This window comes from Brachyistius frenatus, unplaced genomic scaffold, assembly GCF_029030835.1.
Source record: "Brachyistius frenatus isolate BFR_SWC_R1_liver_20210118 unplaced genomic scaffold, ASM2903083v1 Contig_110, whole genome shotgun sequence".
Taxonomy (NCBI): Eukaryota; Metazoa; Chordata; class Actinopteri; family Embiotocidae; genus Brachyistius; species Brachyistius frenatus.
In genome coordinates, this window is record NW_027210709.1 from 1,130,001 (window position 1) to 1,149,669 (window position 19,669).

Here is a 19,669-nt window from a genome sequence, read left to right on the forward strand (position 1 = left end):
TCAAAAATCCAATTGCCTGTGTTTTTGAGCATAACACACACCAAACAAAATGAAAAAAAAAAAAAAAAAAAAAAAACACAAAGTTGTCAGACGCAACATCTTTGCTGAAACATTAATGTTGCCATGTTGCAACTAATAAAGCTAGCCTAGCCCAGCAGTCACATCCACAGGCCACCATATCATGATCAACAGAATTCCCACCTCGAGAACAAGTTAGTTTTTTTTGCATCATGAAGTATCAATGAAACAAACAAACAAATTGACTCAGTATCGAAAGATCAGTCAGGGTTGAGCGCCACTTGAAATTGTGCTGCTGCACTGTTTTGGATTGGACAGCCGGTAGTGACAAATCTTATTTGCGTTCGTGCGCCCATCCTCTTCTTGGTGTACATAACAGACTCCATAATAGACCAAATTCATTCCTCCTGGCTTAATACACAAAACAATGATTCACTCAAACCAAACTATAATGTTACTGTCAAAAACACGAGATCTGACCAGAAGCAGCAGCGGTTACTCGCAAAATGATTCAAAAATAGAAATACAGGCAAAAGGCAAACAAGATTAATCTACATATAGAGCATAACAAAGATAAACCATTCCTGTGATGTCATCACCAAAGATGGCTGCGCCATAATGGCAAAAAAAGTGAAATACGGTCTTAGTTTTCCAGCAAATCTTTTTGAATATCGAGTTTGGTTGCAGTACCACATCCTGCAAACAAACCGGTCATAATGCTCCGTTTCCTCTCCACTTTAATGACAATTTTATTTTAGCTAATCCTTTATCTGGTTGCTTTCATCTTTATATTACTTAAAATATTAACTGCATTTTATTAGTGGTTTAGATTGAACAATTAGGTTTTGCAGAAAAAGACACGAGTGTGCGAGGAATGTTCTGGTTTTCTCCGGATGAATAATGATTTATTGCCTTAAATGGAAGTGAGTGTTTCCAAGATGTCTTGGAGCGGTTTACACTGTTGTTTCAGGAAGATGAATCACAGTTGAGTTTAATAGACACATTCAGGCCAATACCAGAGGAAGCAAATTCTTTTTTGCACAGTGCGACCTGCAGGTGATGTAGCCATATTCTCAGTTCGATGCTCAGTACTTTCAGAGCACTCTTCAGATGCAGTGCTTGTATCTCTGTGACGGCAAGATGAAGGTGTGCGTGAACTCCGCTGTACTTTAGGCTGCTGTCAGTCCTTCCTCTACAACGTGCCATCACGTTCACGCGAACGGGCCGATCATTTCGGTCGCATTGAGGGAACGTGTGTGTGGATACAGGCGTTTGACCGCAGGGTTAGAAACGTTTGCCGCGCGCTCATCACAACGCTCCACAAATCTTGTATATTTGTACAGTATGCATATTGTGATGGCTCTGTCCTTTCTATCAGGTATCGTGACAAGGACTTCCTCTAATTTTGTCTTCTCCGAGTTAGCCATATTTTTACGCCACTTTGTTTAGCCAACCTGATCTTTTACGCTGGGGATGCAAAACAAGCGAAACAAACAAAAGCATTTGACTTTTATTTGGGAAAGCTTCAATTTCTGCACCTTTTTAGAAGAAATACTTTTTGGAAAGAGTAACCTGCAGCAATGTGTCTGGCACCAGGTTACAGGCTACAGAGGATATATGTTCAGTATGTGTTAACTTTGGCTGCTTATGCAAGTCTAAACATGTAGAATACACTTTAAACCAGAGACATGCAGTGATTTATTTTTTCTGGCTCTTCATAGAAGAGTGTGCTACTTCTACTTTTGTCATGTTTGTATTTAATCACCTGATTTCAGTTGGAAATGTGTTTTTGAGTTCATTGTATAAATGTCTTGTTGTTCATTTTAGATCTCGTTCTTCTGTAGATTACACAATGATACACAGTAAAGCAGGCGCAAAGAGCAACTAACTTACATTTACTGAAGTACTGTACTTAAGTACAATTTTGAGGTACTTGTACTTTACTTGAGTATTTGAATTTTATGCAACTTTATTCTTCCACTTCATTTCAGAGGGAAATATTGCACTTTGCACTCCATTAAAATGTATTTAGTTACCAGACGAGGATTTGACACAATGGATAATGTAACAAGCTTTTAAGATACGACATATTGTTAAAGATCAAACCAGAGGTTTCCAACCTTTTTGTCTTCTGACGTCTTATAAACGTCAATGTGTTGTCAGGGTCACATTTCAGATGTCTCCGAGTTGTTAATGCAACTCCGACAAATATGAATTTTGATGCCTCTACTCCAGCAATAGCCATGCGTTATGTTTTTAGATTGTCCGTCTGTCTCGTACTGGTGGACGAGACATCTCAACGTTTTGAGGGAATTTCTTCCGATTTGGCACAAATGTTCACTTAATGATGAACTGATTAGTCGAAGGCCACCGTGTCCTGACGTTTGTCCCAGTAATCTGCCCTCTTCTGGTGAGCACCGTATCTTAGGAATGCCTTCAGGGACTTTCTTCAAATTTGGTATAAACATTCAAGTGGACTAAAGGATGAACTGATTACATTTGGTCAAAGGTAAAGGTCACTGTGACCAACCGTGCGTCCCATCCGTTTGTTCTATTTTTGACATAGAAGCATCTTCTGCTCTGAGTTTAAGTGTTATTATTATTATTACTATTATTATTATTATTGGCCCTAATATTTTCATTCATGCTCTACATCCAGGAAACAAATGGACCCGGCAGCATGGTCTGTCATACAGTATTGTTTATTAACTCGAGACAGTGCATTATCTCATGATGGATGTTTTATTCAAGTGAGATTTATTCTCATCATAGAAGTACATTCGCTAATTTATGTAGTAAAATAATTCATAGAAAATCAAAGATAAGAAAAATAGAATATTCTTCATGGTCACAGTGAGTAATATATCTGACCTATTGCGGAGGAATACGATGGCTTTGAAAGTGCTTCACAACCGAAAAAGATGCGATGGGTGTGTAATGCATGCACGTGACGCAACATGCATTCGTTGCAGGCATTGAAATGAGAGAGAAACCAAACCTGGAATGGGAAGCTGCTGTTCATGTCATTCGCTCATTGGTGATCAGGTCCTGGATTTACAAAAGAGATCCTTCACATCAATGTTATCTGTTCTAGTGCTGATGAAAACCAGGCAGTCATGCAGTATTTTAACCTTCAGTAAAGGTCATTGAAGCCCCGTTCAAGGAGTTACGCCTACTGTACAGTTTTTACATGGAAGATAGATAGTAGATACTTTGTGAGAAGTTGCATCAAGTGGAAGTCTAATGCGCACTGACTTTACATGTGGTCCTCGTGACTTACGTGTTCTCCTACACTGCAGGTGCGTTAGTGTCTCTGAATGTTGCCTGGACATTTGCACATTGCTCTACGTTTATAATGTTACAGCAGTTCGGCTGCTCTTTCATGAAGTCTTTGAGTTTTCTGAATCAGTCAATTGTCTTGATTCTCCTTTGTCTGACTCATTAGAGGGCAATTCCTCGGCGGTTGTGTTTAAATCAGCCCTGTTGGGTTGAGCGCTAGCGGCCTGGGCCGGTGGCTGCGTCCCGTTTGCACACACCACAGTGCCCTCCGACTTGCTAAAACTGAACAGCTTCCCAGGACTGAATGTCCTGTTGGGGGACTGTGACCTCTCCTGGCCACCAGGGGGAACCGAAGAGGCCACCGTTGACCCCGGAGTTGCTCCGACTGCCACTGCTGGCTCTTTTTTTACCTCAGGTGACTTCAAGAACTTCAGAAACCCAGGAAGTTTCGCTTCGCCTCCCGTTGGGGACTGGGCTGGTGATCGTGAGGTCCCGGAGGAGAACTTCCCCTGCAGAGGAATGATCTGCTTCAACTTCATCACGTTGTTGTTCCCCAGAAGAGAGCTGGGCCTCTTGGGCTTGTCCCCCTGCTTGCTCCCCTGTGCTTTGTCGTGGTGGTGCTGGTGCTGCGAGTCGCTCTTGTGGTAGTCGCTCTCCTGCCGGGCCTCGGCCTGCAGCTCGGCCTGACGCTGGAGCTCCTCTTCTTCACGTCGCCTTCTGAGCTGCTGTTGGAAGTGCTGCTGGGCCTGCAGCTCGTGCTTCTACACGGGCGTGGGTTTAAAAATGAAAATGCAGGAAAGGAGACAGGAAAGAGTCATAGAGACAGACAAAGTGAAACAGAAAAAAAAAGAGAGTAAAGAACAGGACAAAGAAGAGAAGACGGGCAGAGCAGAGAGCACACAGTACTGGTAGGGCTGGCGATTTAAAGACGAAACGTTAAGTCAACTAAAACAAGCTGTTTTGGGAAATGTTTATGCTAATTGCTCACAGGTCTCTCTGACAATCAAGACATGTTGCCACCGATGTGATACAACACTATACAGACTGAAGACTGTGTACAGACAAACACATACAGTTACTTCTTCACGACAATCAGAAAAGGCTGCACCAGAGCACATCCCAGGATAATGCACTCCCAGAGACCGAGGGGCACAAATGGACACATTCGAAGTATGAAACAAACTTCACAGCTGGCAGCAAGCCTTACGTCTGCCGAAGGTCTTTCAAGCTATGACACAGCTATACCTTGAAAGCTTCCCTTCGCCGGTACTCTAGCTTGGCCATCTCTTCTGCTACCCAGCCAGGGATATCAGGGATGGCAACATGGATGATGTACTTTAGGAGGATTGCAAAGTGCTGAAAAACCACCAAGACCACAAAGGGACAGGCTCAACACACAGTTACATCAAGGGACATCAATATTCCTCTTGTTTTTTTTTTTTTTTTTTTTTTTTTTAATATTAACAAAACATGACATCTCATACATAGATCAAAAACTCTTGTGAGGTTTTGTGTTCATTAGTGAACCTGGATCAAAGGAACAAGCATGCACATTTGTAATTAAAAAAAAAAAAAAAGAAAAAGAGGAATCACTTTGGAAATACAACGTAAAACTACATTTTCTACTTAAGAACTACAAATCTACGTACCTCCAGTAAGACGATGGAGATGATGGTCATCTCAGGACTCAGCCAGGGGAACAGACGCTGAAGCTGCCCACACTGACCAATCAGGTAACAGTTAACTATAATGGCTATCAGGCCCATGGCCTCCATCGCCGTCTGACGTAGAGAGAAACAGGAGCGAGACAAATTGACAGGCCGTCAGGCGCTCTCACGACGTACGCGGTAGCCCTGAAGGCTTTTCGACATTTTCCGAAACAGAAAAACCCTGCTGACCTGCCATTGTCCGATGTTCTCCACCCTCTGTCCGAAGGGTCTCTGCAGGCTGGTGCAGAGCTTCAGGGCGTCGCTGCGTATCTCGATAACGTTGTTGATAAGAGCACACATGGCCGCCAGGGGAAACGCAGAGGAGAAGAGGACTACGTAGCCGAACTGAATGAACATCTCCTGGTAGTCCTGAAGCGTGTCCTGCTGGGGTCAAACGTCACGAAGCAACACTATTAAACCGGCATTTTCACGAGCGCACTGTTAAAAACGTTCGTGTAAATGATGTTGTAAACATCCCAGGTCTCACCTCGTACGTCTGCATGCAGCTCTCGATCTCAGCCTGGGTCAAAGTGACGTTCTTTGGTTCTTCCGGCGGATCAATCCACGACCTCCTGTCGTCTCTCCCCTCGCCTGCGTTCTTTCTTCTCTGACAGAGAGAGTCAGATTCCTTTGGAGAGGACACGGAGGCATTTACCTTGGACTCCTGCCAAAGTAAACGTTAGACTACGATATTCTCTGTAATGACAACGAAGATCTTTAATTCTGTAGCGCTGCAGTGAATAGTTTGAGTGTAATCTGTCGGTGTGACGTGGAAGAATCAAATGAACCTGCACAGATATTATGTAACATCACAAAATTAAAAAAAAAAAAATGGGATTTTTGTTCTCGTTTCAGACTCGCTGCGATGGACAGTGTAAAGAAGATAAGACCATAAAGCCGTAAGGAGGAATGATAAATAATTGAAATAAGCGGACCACATACTTGAGTCAGCGATTCACAATCACTGTCCTCATCACAACTGTCAAACATACTGGAGGGATCCATCCCCTCCTCGACCATCGTGGGACTGTCCTCCGGGAAGCTGTCATCCACTGCCCGCGTCTCCGACGTGACGTCCTGGTAGTCGACCTTCTCCGTAAAGCTGACTTTACGGTGTTTCAAGTCCCTGTCGTTCATGTCCCACTCTTCCTCCGACAGCCTGAATCCGGCTTTCAGATCCCCCCTCCTCTTTGGCTCCGGGTTGCCGTTTGCAGCGTGACTGAGGGGGATTCCTCTGGGACCCAGGAAGGAGTAGTATGTCATTGAGGCTTGGGCCTTTCCCAGAGCCAGGCGGCCATACTTGAGTACGATGGCTTGGAGTAGCTCCCACAGCACCTTTGGGGTGAAGACACCCAGCTTGTTTTGCTCATAGATGTAAGGTTGGAGGACTTCTTTGATGTTCTGAAGGAACTGGCGGAAAATCAGCAGAGTAGCTAACATCTGTGAGGAGAGGGACAACATCTGTTACTGAGCTGTATGCGTGCAGAAAAAAAAAAAAAAATCATGCACATTTAAAAAAAAAAAAAAAAAGTGTTTAGAAAGCACACGTGATGTCAAATAACTTTTTGTGAGGTTGGATCAGAAAGTTCAGAGTTGCGTGCCAACAGTACGCAGCCCCGTGACGTTGCACGGAGCACAGAGAAGCTGCGACATTTCGTGAGCAAGCGCTCTTTAAGTTTCACTGCGTGTTCGATATCGGCACCTGAGTTGCGCATGCTTTGAGAGCAGCGGTCTGGTTGCATCTGGTGATTTCTCTGTGGGCACGACCTGAGGGCGCACATCAAATTTAGTATCAAAACTGGAAACCTACAACGATCAAGTAGGTCGGGTCGGGTCGGGTCGGGTGCGTCAGGTCAGGGGCGCAACCACGTGGGTTTTCTTTTGACATTCACATGGTTGTACGTCGTGAATTTGTTGCACCGGGACAGACTGCCAACACCAAGTTCTACTTCAAAACATTCCCTCAAAGGACCTGAACCGTGGCGGCCCGGCACTTCGGTTCTCCAACACGACAAAGCACCTCCTCACAGCGCATTGAAAACGCGCACGTTTTTTTTTTTTTTCTCCCCCCACAACAAAACTATCGTCACTCCCCACCACCCCTTACTTACCGGATTTGGCTCCCTACTATGTCTTTCTGTTCCCCAATAACTCGTCACAAACTCTGATGTGCACCACACCACTATTCACAAAAGCATCTGTAACTTAGGTGCCGATATTGGTCAAGCAACAAAACTTGGGAGTACTTGCTCACAAACGCTACAGCTTCTCTGCGCTCCGTGCCCGTCGCAGTGGTGCGCCTCGTTCACGTGTAACAGGTGCAGTCTCTGAACTTTCTGATCCACCCTGCTAATCTGTATTCTGTTTTATTGTTTGAAATACGACAAAAAAAAGAGCTGTTGTTACCTCCTTAAGTCGCTCCATGTCCTTGAGGTAGAATCCAATGTAGAAAAGGCTAAGGTAAGAATTGATGAATTCAAACTGTAACACAACCAGAAAACATTGCAAGAACTCAAGCACTCACTCAATCAGGATAAACCGTGTCCATTTAAGCTTAAACTGAAGAGGGAGGCATGACTTACAAACACCATCTTGATGATGAGGTTATTCTCATAGGCACTTTGAAGTCTATAGTTCTCTGGATGTCGACAAAAATAAGCGTTAGTCAACGTGAAGCTAAAAGAGATTAACAATTTATTCTTTGCTGTTTTGCTGCCTCATATAGCTCTTAAGAGAAAATACCAAGAATAGCTGAGGACATAGCCTCACACACACTGGTACCTAGCCCTAAATTACAATCATGGGCAGAGACGTCCTATTTTAATTGAATTTCTTATAAAGTAACTCCTCTAATATACATCAGAGAGATAGTGATTCTCTATGTTGCCCAGATAGCTCATTGTGTGTGTCTTACCCATGTCATTGAGCCAGTAGGCGATCTTCTTATACACCTCATCACATACGGCTACAGTAATGGCCAGAAGTATTTTAGGAATGAATCTTGTAATGCTGGGTAGCTCCTGAATCTCCATCACCACTTCCTGCAAGGTGAATCAGAGGCACAATACATTTTTAATAAGTCCTGCTCGTTCATATCTCAAATCCCATGGCTACTTTTAAAGAGCTTTTAAATAAATCAGAGCTGGAAAGAGGTGTACCTCAATGCAGTCTGTTTAACTTGTTTCTTTAAAATAATACAATTCACAAATCTTAAGATTTAACAGTTGTTATGGTTTCTAGGTTTTTCATACTTTTTCATTTCATGGCATATAATAAACTGGAATGCTGCTCTTTCCGTCTTAATGTTTCACTCCGTTATTGGTGACTTTTTCTGCACCGGTAGGTTTATACTTGTCACAAGTACAGTACAATTTCTTCTCAATGAACTTGCAGGTTGATGTTATCTGGGCCCAAACCTGCAATTCCAGGCACAGGAGCATGGCCAGGAAGACAAAGCAGAGACAGAGGAGGCAGATGGGCAAGCTGACCAGCCATCTGAACAGAGCTCTCTTCCAGGGCGGGTAGTAGAACTCCTCACAGCCAGTTATGGGACTCCAGCGCTTCACTCCCTGCACAGGCAGCAGAGGACGAGGGAAAAGACGAGACAAGAACTTTTAAAGACTTTAGTATCACAGTAATTTTAACTGGAAAATGGATTGGAAATGTTTGTGTAAAAAGTTCTCTATTTTAACTGCATTTTTGTTTACTTGATTGTTTGATGGCTGGTTCTTTTTTATATAACAAGGATCGATGGGTAAGATTTTATCGGCTGATATTGGCCTATCAGAGATTTAGTATCAGGTGTGTGTTGTCCGATACTTGCCTCAAGCATGAAAAGATTCTTGGGGCAAATTAGAAATTCTTCTATTTGTGTTTTTATCATTTATAGTTATTTACAATTCTTACATTCCCACTGAAGTTCACCGTTTCAATGGATATTATTTTGGAGAATGAAGTTCAAAATGTAAAATATCCTGCCTCCATTACATATCTTTGTCAGGAGTGTTTGATAACTTCATTTCCGCCAATATATCAAATATATTTGTTTTTTATTCCCTAATATGGGCATCAGCCCCCAAAATCTAGTATCAGTCGGGCTCTAATAAGAATTTTTGACATCCAATGTTGCACTTTGGCCCCTTTTTCATGTTATGCAAGGTTATTGTCAGTTTTCAGCAGTCTGAACACATTTCCTGGTTTTGTGTGCCAAACCAGCTGCTACAGAGTTGCGCAAGTCTGTGGTGTGACAGCAGCACATCACACAAATACACCAACAATGCACTTTACCTGAGAAGAGTGGAAATGGTGCACTGACATGAGAGAATTTACAGTGTCTGGATGTTGATTCGCTAAGCTTTCACACAAGTGGCCTACATAACCTTTTGGTAGTCAACATAAGAACACTGAAAACGGTGCCGTTTCATCTGTGAGAGCCCTCACCCTGAACTGAGGCCTGGGCTCCTCCAAGGACTCGGCGGGGGTATCCAGCGTGCCCCACCTGTAAGCCAGCTCTGCCTCTCGCCTCTTCCAGCGCTCCAGAAACAACGTTGCCCACACAACGTTGAAGAGGGCAAAAACCACACAGCAGATATCCTGACTGGTCTGTGCAGGAACATAAGAGAGATAATCATATGCAATAACTTCTGAAAATATTATTATGCCATGTATTCAGTTGTCCCATAAAAAGCTGAGGCTAGTAGCGTTTGGTTGAGTGACCTGGTTTTGTAGGGTGTGCTGCTTTAAACGGATGTAAAGAGGTTTTTTTTTAAAAAGAAAAGTATAAAAGGCAAAATGACATTTGTCACAACAAGCAAGCAAAGGAAATAATAATTTTTTTTTACAAAGACACAGAAATACAAACTCCTGACATTTCTGACGTAAAATAAAAAATGAAATGCAGATGAAAGCAGCATTAGTACACATATACTGTGAAAGCTGATTATTTTTTTGTAAAATTTCAAGTGCTTTAAAGGAGAGGAAGAAATGGTGTCAAGTACCTGGTCGGCCTCTGCGAGTATCCAGAGCAGAAAGCCGATGACAGCAGGGTAAAGCATGGAGTTGGTGTAGAAACCCAGCCAGGCGAAGTACATGCCGATCTTCACTCCAAAGTAGTCACAGATGTCATCTACAAAGCACATGAAACTGTTCTGGTGAAAAGGTTCATCAGGTTTTAAACAATTTACATAAAAGTAAAAAGTAGATTAGATTAGTATTTCATATCTCAGATCATGGTACTCAGTATAATTCAGGCCGACTGTTTACTGCCATGGTACATTTTCATCAAAAATAAAATTGCGCTACTTCCTACCAAGAGGCTGCCTTTCACACACAGCCTGGACCCAAGATGTCATCAGCTGGTTGAGTATTCTCTGCTCATGAAGAGGAAACATCTGATGGATCACCCCCCGAGCCACAAGCTCTGGAACTGGAAAGCGATATACGTCTTACCCTTGAAATGTGGCATTTTAAAAATTAACTTAGTGAGGAAGCTGCATAAAAGGTTACATTTAAGACTAAAACTGCAAGTTTCCTCATGACCTTAAATGATCCTATGTTTGTTTTAGCACAACAGATGTTCTAGATAAAGATGCCATCGCATTGTGAACTGTTTCAAATTGAATACCAGCATAAAGCAACTGATGCCTCAAATATATTTAAGAGGATCAATTTTAGAAATGGTAAAGAGGAGAGAAGGAGAACAAAAGATGTGGAACAGCTTGAAAAAAAAAGTTTTTCATTATAAACAAGCATACTGATTGGCTGTCCCTCCAGGAAGTGAATGTTGTGAAGCACCTCCCCTTGTTTGGCTCGCAGGTTGTCCAGCCAATACTTAATGATGCTCTGACGCTCCTAAACACAGTTACAGGTACATGGAGAAAAAAAAAACACATCATATACAAGAGTAAAAAAAAGGAGATTACAATTCATGGAATACAATTACTGAGATTACTGATTACTAAGAGATTCTCAGTCAAACTGTTCAGAATGATAGTCTGAGTAATATTCCCAACATACTCAAACAGCACTGACATACATCATCACATGGCCCACAAATTTGAGTTCTAACCTGTGAGGTAAAAAAGCAGAGTTCGCTCTCTATGTTCTCATAGATGTTGTCCTCCTCGCAGGAGAAGCGCCGCATCCCGCCACCAAACTGTGGTTTAACGCTCTTGTGAATGCCCATCTGCTCTGCGCCTTGCAGTAAACTGAGGGTGAATGAACAGCAGGATTAAACCTGATAGAGCACTGACACCATGCAGAGGCTCCACTGCAGAGGTTTGATAGATCAAGTGGATTAATGGCTTTGACACAAAAAAAACCCAACTGCAGCAAACACAAATGTATCTGTGAGATGGCCCTCAGTGCGCTTTCCAAATGTGCCTAAAAGACATTATTTTGACACTTTTGGTAAAACTCTTAATTGATTTCTTGCTGACAGTTCAATCACTGCGATGTTAGTGACAAGAGTTACCAGGCAATTACCTTGATACACATAATTATACTGAAAGGACTTCTTCGAAAGTTTGAAATAAAAATTCGCTTGCAAAATGCAAGATGCAAAAACTAAACAACCCTAGGTTTGAGTCCTAATTTTAATTGTCAATCGGTGCCTAAGACCCCTGCAAAATAATGGTTGGTCTGGTCGTGTCCCTGCATCCCCTCTGTGATTCATTCTGGTGATGTAGCTGCAGTACACGTACGATATGTACAGTTAGATAATGGTCTAAAACAAAATGTTGTAAAACTGGTCCTCACAAACATAGTCATACAAGCACAAACACACACAGAGCCAAAGAGAGAGTTTCAGAGTCTTACTTTTCAAACGTTGTCGTAATGAAGAAGGCGTGTGCCTGCGTGTGTTTATGCTGTCGAACCTGTATGCTGACTTGTGGGATCCCAACACGAACCTGATTCAGGAGCCACAGCAGAGTGTGGTCATCCATGGTGTCTGGAGGAAAGAAGAAGCAGCTGCATTTGAAGCTTGACAGCATGAGAAAATGATAGGCTTAATGCTGCATTAGGAGGCCGGACCAAAGTCATCACTCACAGCCCTGACAGAAGAGCCACTAAGCAGTGAGACAGGAAAAGGTCACTCCAATTAAATTCCTGTCGACATATATCACAAACAGTTTTCAATAGGTTGAGAGGATGGACTGTCACCCGGACTGATCCCTCAAGAGACGTTGTAAGAAGGACTCGTACATTTTTTCAGATCTGTTTTTCAAATGTTATTTCATGTTAATTTAACAGAAATCCAAACAACCGTTGTTTGTGTTCACATCATGGAAGGTAGTATGGTATGGTTTTGCACTTGAGCGTTGGAGGTGAAAACCACTCTCGAAGGCTGGAATCCAGACAAGGTTTGACATTTGCACTGCTTCCAGTTTTATGGCAATTAATCTAAATGATCAATTATCCAATTGAAACAACATTATAAACCTATTGGATCGTGAGTCCAAGAGTGGGAGTTGCCATATTCAGTGTCCCTGACAGCATGTCAGAAACAAAAGAACTTAGATAAAGGTAAACGGACAAAATGTACAAACATCCGTCTAGTGTGACAAATTAGAGGAATCATGACAAATCCAGTCCTTTATTTACAATAAAGAGCTCCACTGTGTGCAGAGTGAGAGTTCAATATGCCTCTCTGGGGAGCACAGAGTTGAAAATGTCACCACATCGCGGACAGGGTGACATTTTTTCTGTTCCCCAGAACTTTACTGATGCTGCAAATCTGTGGTCCGTCTGTGCATTTTGTTGAAGAATAACACGATCCACGTACTGCAGTCTAATGTTCAGATATGTGCTTAGAAGTGTAAAGTTCCTGGTGTCCGATGAGTTAGAAAATTGTGCAGAGGCCACAAAAAAACTGTAGGTTGATTCGTCAGCCAGGAAACAGTGGGTTTTTTTGTGTGTGTCAGAAATAACCATTTTGTCATTCAGATTGTGACAATGGAGCTGATATGATCTGTGAGGAAGTAGTGGTAGCTCTAATTTTCTTAACTAGCAGGAATTCCCTCTCCGTATGTGAGGCCCTCTGATAGGCCGAAAAGATATATGGATTTATATGGACTCCTATGCTCTTTCATTTCAACAGCTGTACACTTGAAGTCTGTACTAGTGGTGCAATTCCAGCACAATCTCAAGAATTAACCGATCAGAACGGACCTTTTTTTTTTTTTTTTTTTTTTTTACAGCAGACATTAGGACTTGTTATAGCAGGTAAATGCACAGGTGTGTTAATGATGGCTCAGTTCCATTGAGTGCCCAGGTAAGCCATGAGAGTGAACCAGCATGCCCAAAAGCAGGACGTCCCCTAAGTGAAATGCAGCAATCACCAATACACTTTTGCTTTTCTCTGTAGAATGACAAGTCAAATGCTGTGTTCCAGATGGGTTACTTGCATACTAACACTATTTTGAGTGCATAAGTGCATTTGCACTGATAAGTATGGAAACGTGCAATGCGACTCAAGTACCTGGATGATGCACTCAAAACGAAAAATGAAAATAATTTTCGAATTAAGGCGTCTAAGGAAGCTGCAGCTGTTCCTGAACACCTCACGAAAGTGTTTATTTTTCATTAAGTGCCACCATACTGCTGTTGGGTTGAAGCCATCAGTGTGTTTATTGTGTATGTTAAACAGACATAAAACGTATTCATTTCTAATAAAATAACTAAAGCTGCAGATTTTTCACACAGGGCCATGTGGGTTTGGATTTTTTTTTTCTCCCTTAATAATAAAAAACTGCATTTTGTGTTTACTTGTGTTATCTTTGACTAATATTTAAATTTGTTTGATGATCTGAAACATTTAAGTGTGACAGACATGCAAAAAAATTGGAACTCAGGAAGGGGGGCAAACACTTTTTCACACCACTGTATGTTGGCAGGTGATGCATTCAAATGGTACGATTATTTCCCGTAAGTGCAGAACGGCAGTGTGCGATTATAAACAGCCCTACTAATAACATGGAAGAGCATGTCATGTCATTTGGAACAAACCCATAATGTCTACCGTGAAAAAGGTCTGTATGGTGAATGGGTGGTGTTGGATGGTCACTCTCAGCATTTAGACGTGTGTTTCTGCTAAAGGTTTTGCAATAGATTGAAATGTCAATAGTACTGTTGTGCGCTTTATAAAGTGTTAGGTCCAGAAACAAACAAAGGTTTTATGCTGTTCCATTGTGAAACAAACAGTGAGAAGGCCGCTCTCCTCAATCACCTCTCCTACTGACCACGATATTATCAATGTAACTTTTCCTTCAAGAAATTGAACGCGAAAATGATCAATTATCTCTTTGAATTTTTGAAATTACAATATAATTACCTTATTTTGTCAAATGTGCATCTCTTTAACAGGAGGAGTGGTTTTGAGAATCATGACCACATATTCATATCATGCATCCCCAGGAGAAACAGCAGTCACATGTTGAACAGAGGCATGACATAAACAGTGTGGGGACTGATCAATTGAATAAGCACTCACATAATCTATTTATAATCTGCTCCTGTAGATAAAACACACAGCGAGATTGTGTTTGCATCCAAATTAATATGCAGTTAAGGATGCTACTCTGTATGTGTGCAGGTTTGTTCCATAAATAAACCTGCACACATACAGAGTAGCATCCTGCATGCATCCTGCATGCTCTCAATTTTATGTCCACAATTGCAGCTGCATTAAAGGACCCCGCAGAAGGGACTGCTCTACGGATACAGGTACTGTAAATGGATGGGAAGTAATTGCCCCCAGAGATAAAGTCATGATCACGTGACTTAGCGGCTGGCTGACCAGCAGAGACATTTAATGAGAGCAGTTCTCTCTACAGCGACGGCTACACCCGACAGGACAAACACAGAGGACAGGTGAGAGCTCACCGTACCTGGGAATGTCATCAGGATGTCACAGTTTTCAGTGGGAACCATCTTTAACCAGGACTTCCGAGACATGATGTAGAGTCGGGCCTGCAGAAGTCGCTTCCCAAACAATTTGTCTGAAAGGAAAAAGGGTCAAAGTGAGTCAGATCAGGGATATTAAAATCAGAGATGAAAATGGTTAGGAAGAGTGTGTGTGTGTGAGAGAGAGAGAGAGAGAGAGAGAGAGAGAGAGAGAGAGAGAGAGAGAGAGAGAGAGAGAGAGAGAGAGAGAGAGAGAGAGAGAGAGAGAGAGAGAGGGAGAGGCAGAGGGAGACACATAGGCAGTGATAATAACAGATGACAGATGGGTCACTAGTATCACTCTGCTACTCATCACTGACATTTTTCTTCATCATATTTTCCATCCTCTCTCTCTCTTTTTTTTTTTTTTGCCTTGTCGTGGACAGAAATGTCCAAAATAATTAGTCAGCCAGCGTGACGGTTGACTGTGCTGCACTGATCATATGACTTTGAGCAAATATTATAAGCAGCAGACAAATAGATGATCCGCTGCAAACTTGCCGGTGTGTAAACAGTCACTAAAAAAACTGCCTTTTCAAGTCTGTCTCTGCAACCACTAAACACAGGCAGAGCAACAGGCCTTGGTTTGTTATCCCACTCGTGCATTATTACAATACAGTGAAGTCTGATGTCATCATTTCTGCTGCCTCTTCTCTCACACGTTGTTTTTTTTACTGGCTGACACTCTCCCTCATTGCAGGCTCAGCAGCCACATTGACTGACGGTTCCCTTCATTGTTCACTGAATTATACTCTGACACTCTCTCAGTACGTGTCCATGATTAGGATTTCTCATTCTGCAGCGTCACATCACCTCCTTTCAGCGCATATTATCCCTCTTACGGAGAGCCATCAGTGCTGCTGATTTTGTTTTACACCTACATGCCAACTCAGTGACACCTAATAAACTGCAGCTTTAATACATGTTGGAAACAAAGACACCAGGAATCACGCAGGAGTTTGTTTATCCTGAGATGTTCCTAGAAATATGATGAAATGTATAAATCACAACGTAATACCGCTGTTTAGACTTTGTGTATGACATAATGACACAATCGAAGCCACATCACTGACACTGGCTGCTTCTTCTATGTCCTGACAGCACTATATGTTTCAGAGTCCTTCAGAGTGACGGTCTTTGTGGTTGTCAGTGACATAATTGCTTATTAAAGCCATGAAGGAACTTTATGGCTTTAATAAATAGATGTACAGTATCTGTCATCAGTAATTTATCCATTCAGAGAGACATTACCATGTAATAATGAGATGATTTGATGTCAAAATGCAGCAGTGAAGGTGCAAACCAAAGAACGACAGTGTACTAGATATCCTTGCTTTTGTGTTCAGGGTTGTGATGAAGCATGTAGACCGGGCTACCATCTTTCAAGCTTCCTAACATAGGTACTGTTTGTTATCCGCCAATATACATGTTTTTAACTGTTCAATTTAATGATACAAAACCTCAGACCTCTACAAGAAGGACCACTGAGATAATATTAACATCTCATATATAGCCTACTTTAGATCATATACCACCCAATATAGATCGGTCTGCTTCACTTCATGTCTCTCTGATGGTTAATGGTATAACACCTCGTAGTATTGCTTCAGAAAGTTAGTTCTCAACATATGGCTTTGATTTTGAAAATCATTATTACTATTATCTACCTGCTCTGTTTCAAAGTCAGGCAGTTCCTGGTAAGGCGGTTGGTCTGGTGCATTTAGCAAGCAATGGACAGGTAGCCATGAACGACTAGTTTTCGAACAGATAATTCAGGCTGTGAAATTGCACACAGGTTGATAATATTCAGAAAGATTGTCACTGCTGGCACACATCAACCAGGAAAACCTTCACATGTTCAAAAGTTCATGTTCATCATCTGCCCTGAGCCATATAACTGTTTCTCCATTAGCTTTGAAATGTGTTGGCTTTAACCTGCCAGAGGTACTGGACAATAAATGATTCAGGAGGCCCAGAGAGAAACATGGGGCCCTGGAAGATGTCTCTGCCCCCCCAGTCTAATAACAGAAATCCCCGATGTACCCTGCAAAGGTTATTGAATGTCCCATATAATATCAGTTCTGCTTTATAATCCTGATTCCGCGATAGAAATGGTCCTAACACCAGTCCTTTGCTTACTCACCGCTGTAGTACCTCCTGTAAAGTCCTCAAGTTTTCACGACCTGAGACAAAACGGACACAGCTGACACCTGAGCCCGCTACACACGCTTTAATCTCGTCCAGGTATAGTGTTGCAGCCCCCGGCGGGACGTCCACCTCCGCTGCATATGACTCCTGCATGCACCTGTGGACCACAAAGCCTGACTCTTCTTCCCGGGCCTGCCTCAATCGGAATGCGCACCCATGTCGCGGGAAAGGAAAGTCGCACCGAAATGAAAAACAAAAAAAAACAATCATAGACGACTGACCCGTATATCCTGTGACTCATTCAGTGAAGTCTATTAAGCATCAGCGGCTGCACCATATTGCCCATTCACAATAGATTAATCTCCGTTACCCTCCTTTTTTTTTTTTTTTTTTTTTTTTTTGGGGCAAGCAAACACCTAGCTTCGTCTGATCTCCATCTGTGCACACACGGAACACATTTCGTGTTTTTCTGTGACACTCACCGAGCACTCCGGACGGCTTGAAGGACGTTTGCTGCTGCTGGTTGTTGGTCCTGTCCTGCTGATCGCCTGCCACCATCCTCTCCATCCTCTCCCCTGCCCCGTTTCTGTCGTCGACGTCTGCGGTGCTGCTGCTGCCACTGTTTACAGTCGCGTCGGGATCAGCTGCTGCCGCTTGCATGTCGGTGTGCACAAATACTCCAGGTGGTGACAGGGAGCTGGCAGATCGCACTGCACGGAGGACTCTGCTTTTTTATTTTTTATTTTTTTTAAATTTTTATTTTATTGCATGGCCATTGCGTGTGAGGGGAAAACAACTAGTGTGTATCTGAAAGATGAAGAGGAGGAGGAAGAGGAGGAGGAACAGAATCATGGCATCTCCACGTTACGCGCACCGGTCGTGACTGACTGACTGACTGACGACAGAGTTTAGGGGGGACACCACCGCAGGCTACAGGTCTGTGGACGGTGACACGACTGCTGTGTAGCGTCACATGCAGAGATGAACGTGACTGCACTTGTCCCACAATGACTTTCCACATATGTCTTTTGTATTGGTCGAAATATAACCCTGTGTGAGGCCAGCACAGAATTGAAAATAGAATTTAGAAAATACTTAGCTCTTTTTTTTTTTTTTTTTCAGAAAAAAAACAACCCAATTTATCTGACTAAAATTAATATCTGATGAATATTCTTCCGATTTTCATATTTTGTGAAGTCACTCTGTTGGGTCACATGCCCAACCACCCCATTTCCTCCTGCCAATGCCTTAGCATGTGACTAAGAGCCTGCTATTGGTATTTCTACGCTTCTTAATTAACTGGTGCTGTTGTCAATGAAAAACACATTATTCTGAAAGTATTTTCCCACAGAGTCTAAAAATGATCCCCTTCAATTTACATAATAAAGATTATTTTAATTTTATCCCAACTGCCCATTTGAGTTAACAAAGATGTCATGGTGAGGTTGCCTGGCAACCAGGTAACCCCCAGAAGTCACTGACCCCTGGCACAAAATAATCTACTATTTAGAGTTTTAAACTTCAGTTTGTGTACATATTTAACAATCAAAGTGTAACATGTAAATTGGCTTCAGAGGCCAATTTATTTATCATATTTACTGGAACAAAAAGACGAAAGAGCGGGATCGATGTCCTTATCTGGCAAGAAAGTCCGTCCATCAATACCTGCTTTATCCTGCAGAGGTTTATAGGGGTCCTGGAGCCCATCACAGCTGACATTGGGTGAAAGGTGGGACAGGCCGCCGCAGGGCTAACACACAAAGACAGACAATCAAGGCAAGAAAGTCAACAATATTTCCAAAAAATATAATTTAAAAAAATTAAACCGATTCATTAAGTAAAAATAGTTGGATATACTGTGTGTGAAATTGTGAAATTAATATCCATATATGTTGACTGTGTTTATTGGTTTGTTGTATATAATATATATAGATATTTAATGTACTGTATATATACTGTATGTACTGTGCATTTTATATTTTCTATTTATATTTTATATTTTATTGCTTTTCTATTATATTATTCTATTCTATTATTATTTTATTCTATTGTTTCTATTATTGCTCCTGTATGTATGCTGCTGTGGCGAAAAAATGTCCCCTCGGGGATTAATAAAGTATATACCTACCTACCTACCTACCAACTAATGAAACTAGCAAAACCAATTAACATGTTGCAAACCAGCAGCACGTTATGGCCCATTTGCAAGGTGCCTGAACCATTGCTCCTATGAGCTGCTCCCTTTCTGTTTTACTTAGAACACAAGACAAGTATTTAAATATGTAAATATCCTGTATATCAGGCAACATATTGACTGACGTCTAAATAAATTACTCTGCCAACAAGCCGTAAATACAAGCTCTGTACTGAATCTTAAAATACTTCGGGAAACAGCTTGGAGAGTTAAATGAAATTGCAATGATGATGCCATATGGTGCTGTATTTAAATGTTTATGTATCATTTTCCACCAACAATATGAAATGTGCTCAGTCCAACAGATTCAGGGATACACTCATTTTATTTATTTGGTTTCATTATTCAGTCACAACGTCTGCTGATGTCATAACCCAAA

The 19,669-nt window shown here is 41.9% G+C and overlaps 2 protein-coding genes across 7 annotated transcripts in view; one reads left to right on the forward strand and one right to left on the reverse strand.

The window, feature by feature from the left end:
* LOC138629027 (DET1- and DDB1-associated protein 1-like) overlaps positions 1 to 8,296 on the forward strand; it is a 10,442-nt gene extending 2,146 nt beyond the window's left edge. The window contains exon 6 of the mRNA XM_069712492.1: positions 5,862 to 8,296. The gene's annotated coding sequence lies outside the window, so the exon portion shown is untranslated. The remainder of the gene's footprint in view (positions 1 to 5,861) is intronic.
* On the reverse strand, positions 1,000 to 17,856 carry ano8a (anoctamin 8a). 6 transcript variants are annotated; one of them, XM_069712475.1, is made up of 18 exons: positions 17,579 to 17,856; positions 14,894 to 15,004; positions 11,823 to 11,955; positions 11,074 to 11,212; positions 10,760 to 10,856; positions 10,315 to 10,431; positions 10,004 to 10,131; positions 9,447 to 9,608; positions 8,423 to 8,575; positions 7,921 to 8,047; positions 7,589 to 7,644; positions 7,413 to 7,487; positions 5,949 to 6,446; positions 5,494 to 5,634; positions 5,196 to 5,387; positions 4,947 to 5,078; positions 4,543 to 4,653; positions 1,000 to 4,058 (listed from the first exon to the last, which is right to left on the reverse strand). In XM_069712475.1, the coding sequence occupies exons 1-18, from the start codon at positions 17,754 to 17,756 to the stop codon at positions 3,399 to 3,401; spliced, it is 3,210 nt and encodes a 1,069-aa protein (XP_069568576.1). In that variant the 5' UTR covers positions 17,757 to 17,856; the 3' UTR covers positions 1,000 to 3,398. The 6 variants fall into 6 exon arrangements, with proteins under 6 accessions (XP_069568576.1, XP_069568575.1, XP_069568578.1 ...); XM_069712474.1 differs by having other exon boundaries at positions 5,196 to 5,390; XM_069712477.1 differs by lacking the exon at positions 17,579 to 17,856 and adding an exon at positions 17,092 to 17,395 and having other exon boundaries at positions 5,196 to 5,390.
* Between the last annotated feature and the right edge of the window lie 1,813 nt (positions 17,857 to 19,669).

Coding starts and splice junctions, on each gene's coding strand:
- ano8a (XM_069712474.1), bottom strand. CDS start 17,756: ATGCAAGCGGCAGCAGCTGATCCCGACGCGACTGTAAACAGTGGCAGC. Junction 7,488..7,588: donor TCATCATCAAGATGGTGTTT/GTAAGTCATGCC, acceptor GTTGTGTTACAG/TTTGAATTCATCAATTCTTA. Junction 6,447..7,412: donor ACATGGAGCGACTTAAGGAG/GTAACAACAGCT, acceptor CTCTCCTCACAG/ATGTTAGCTACTCTGCTGAT.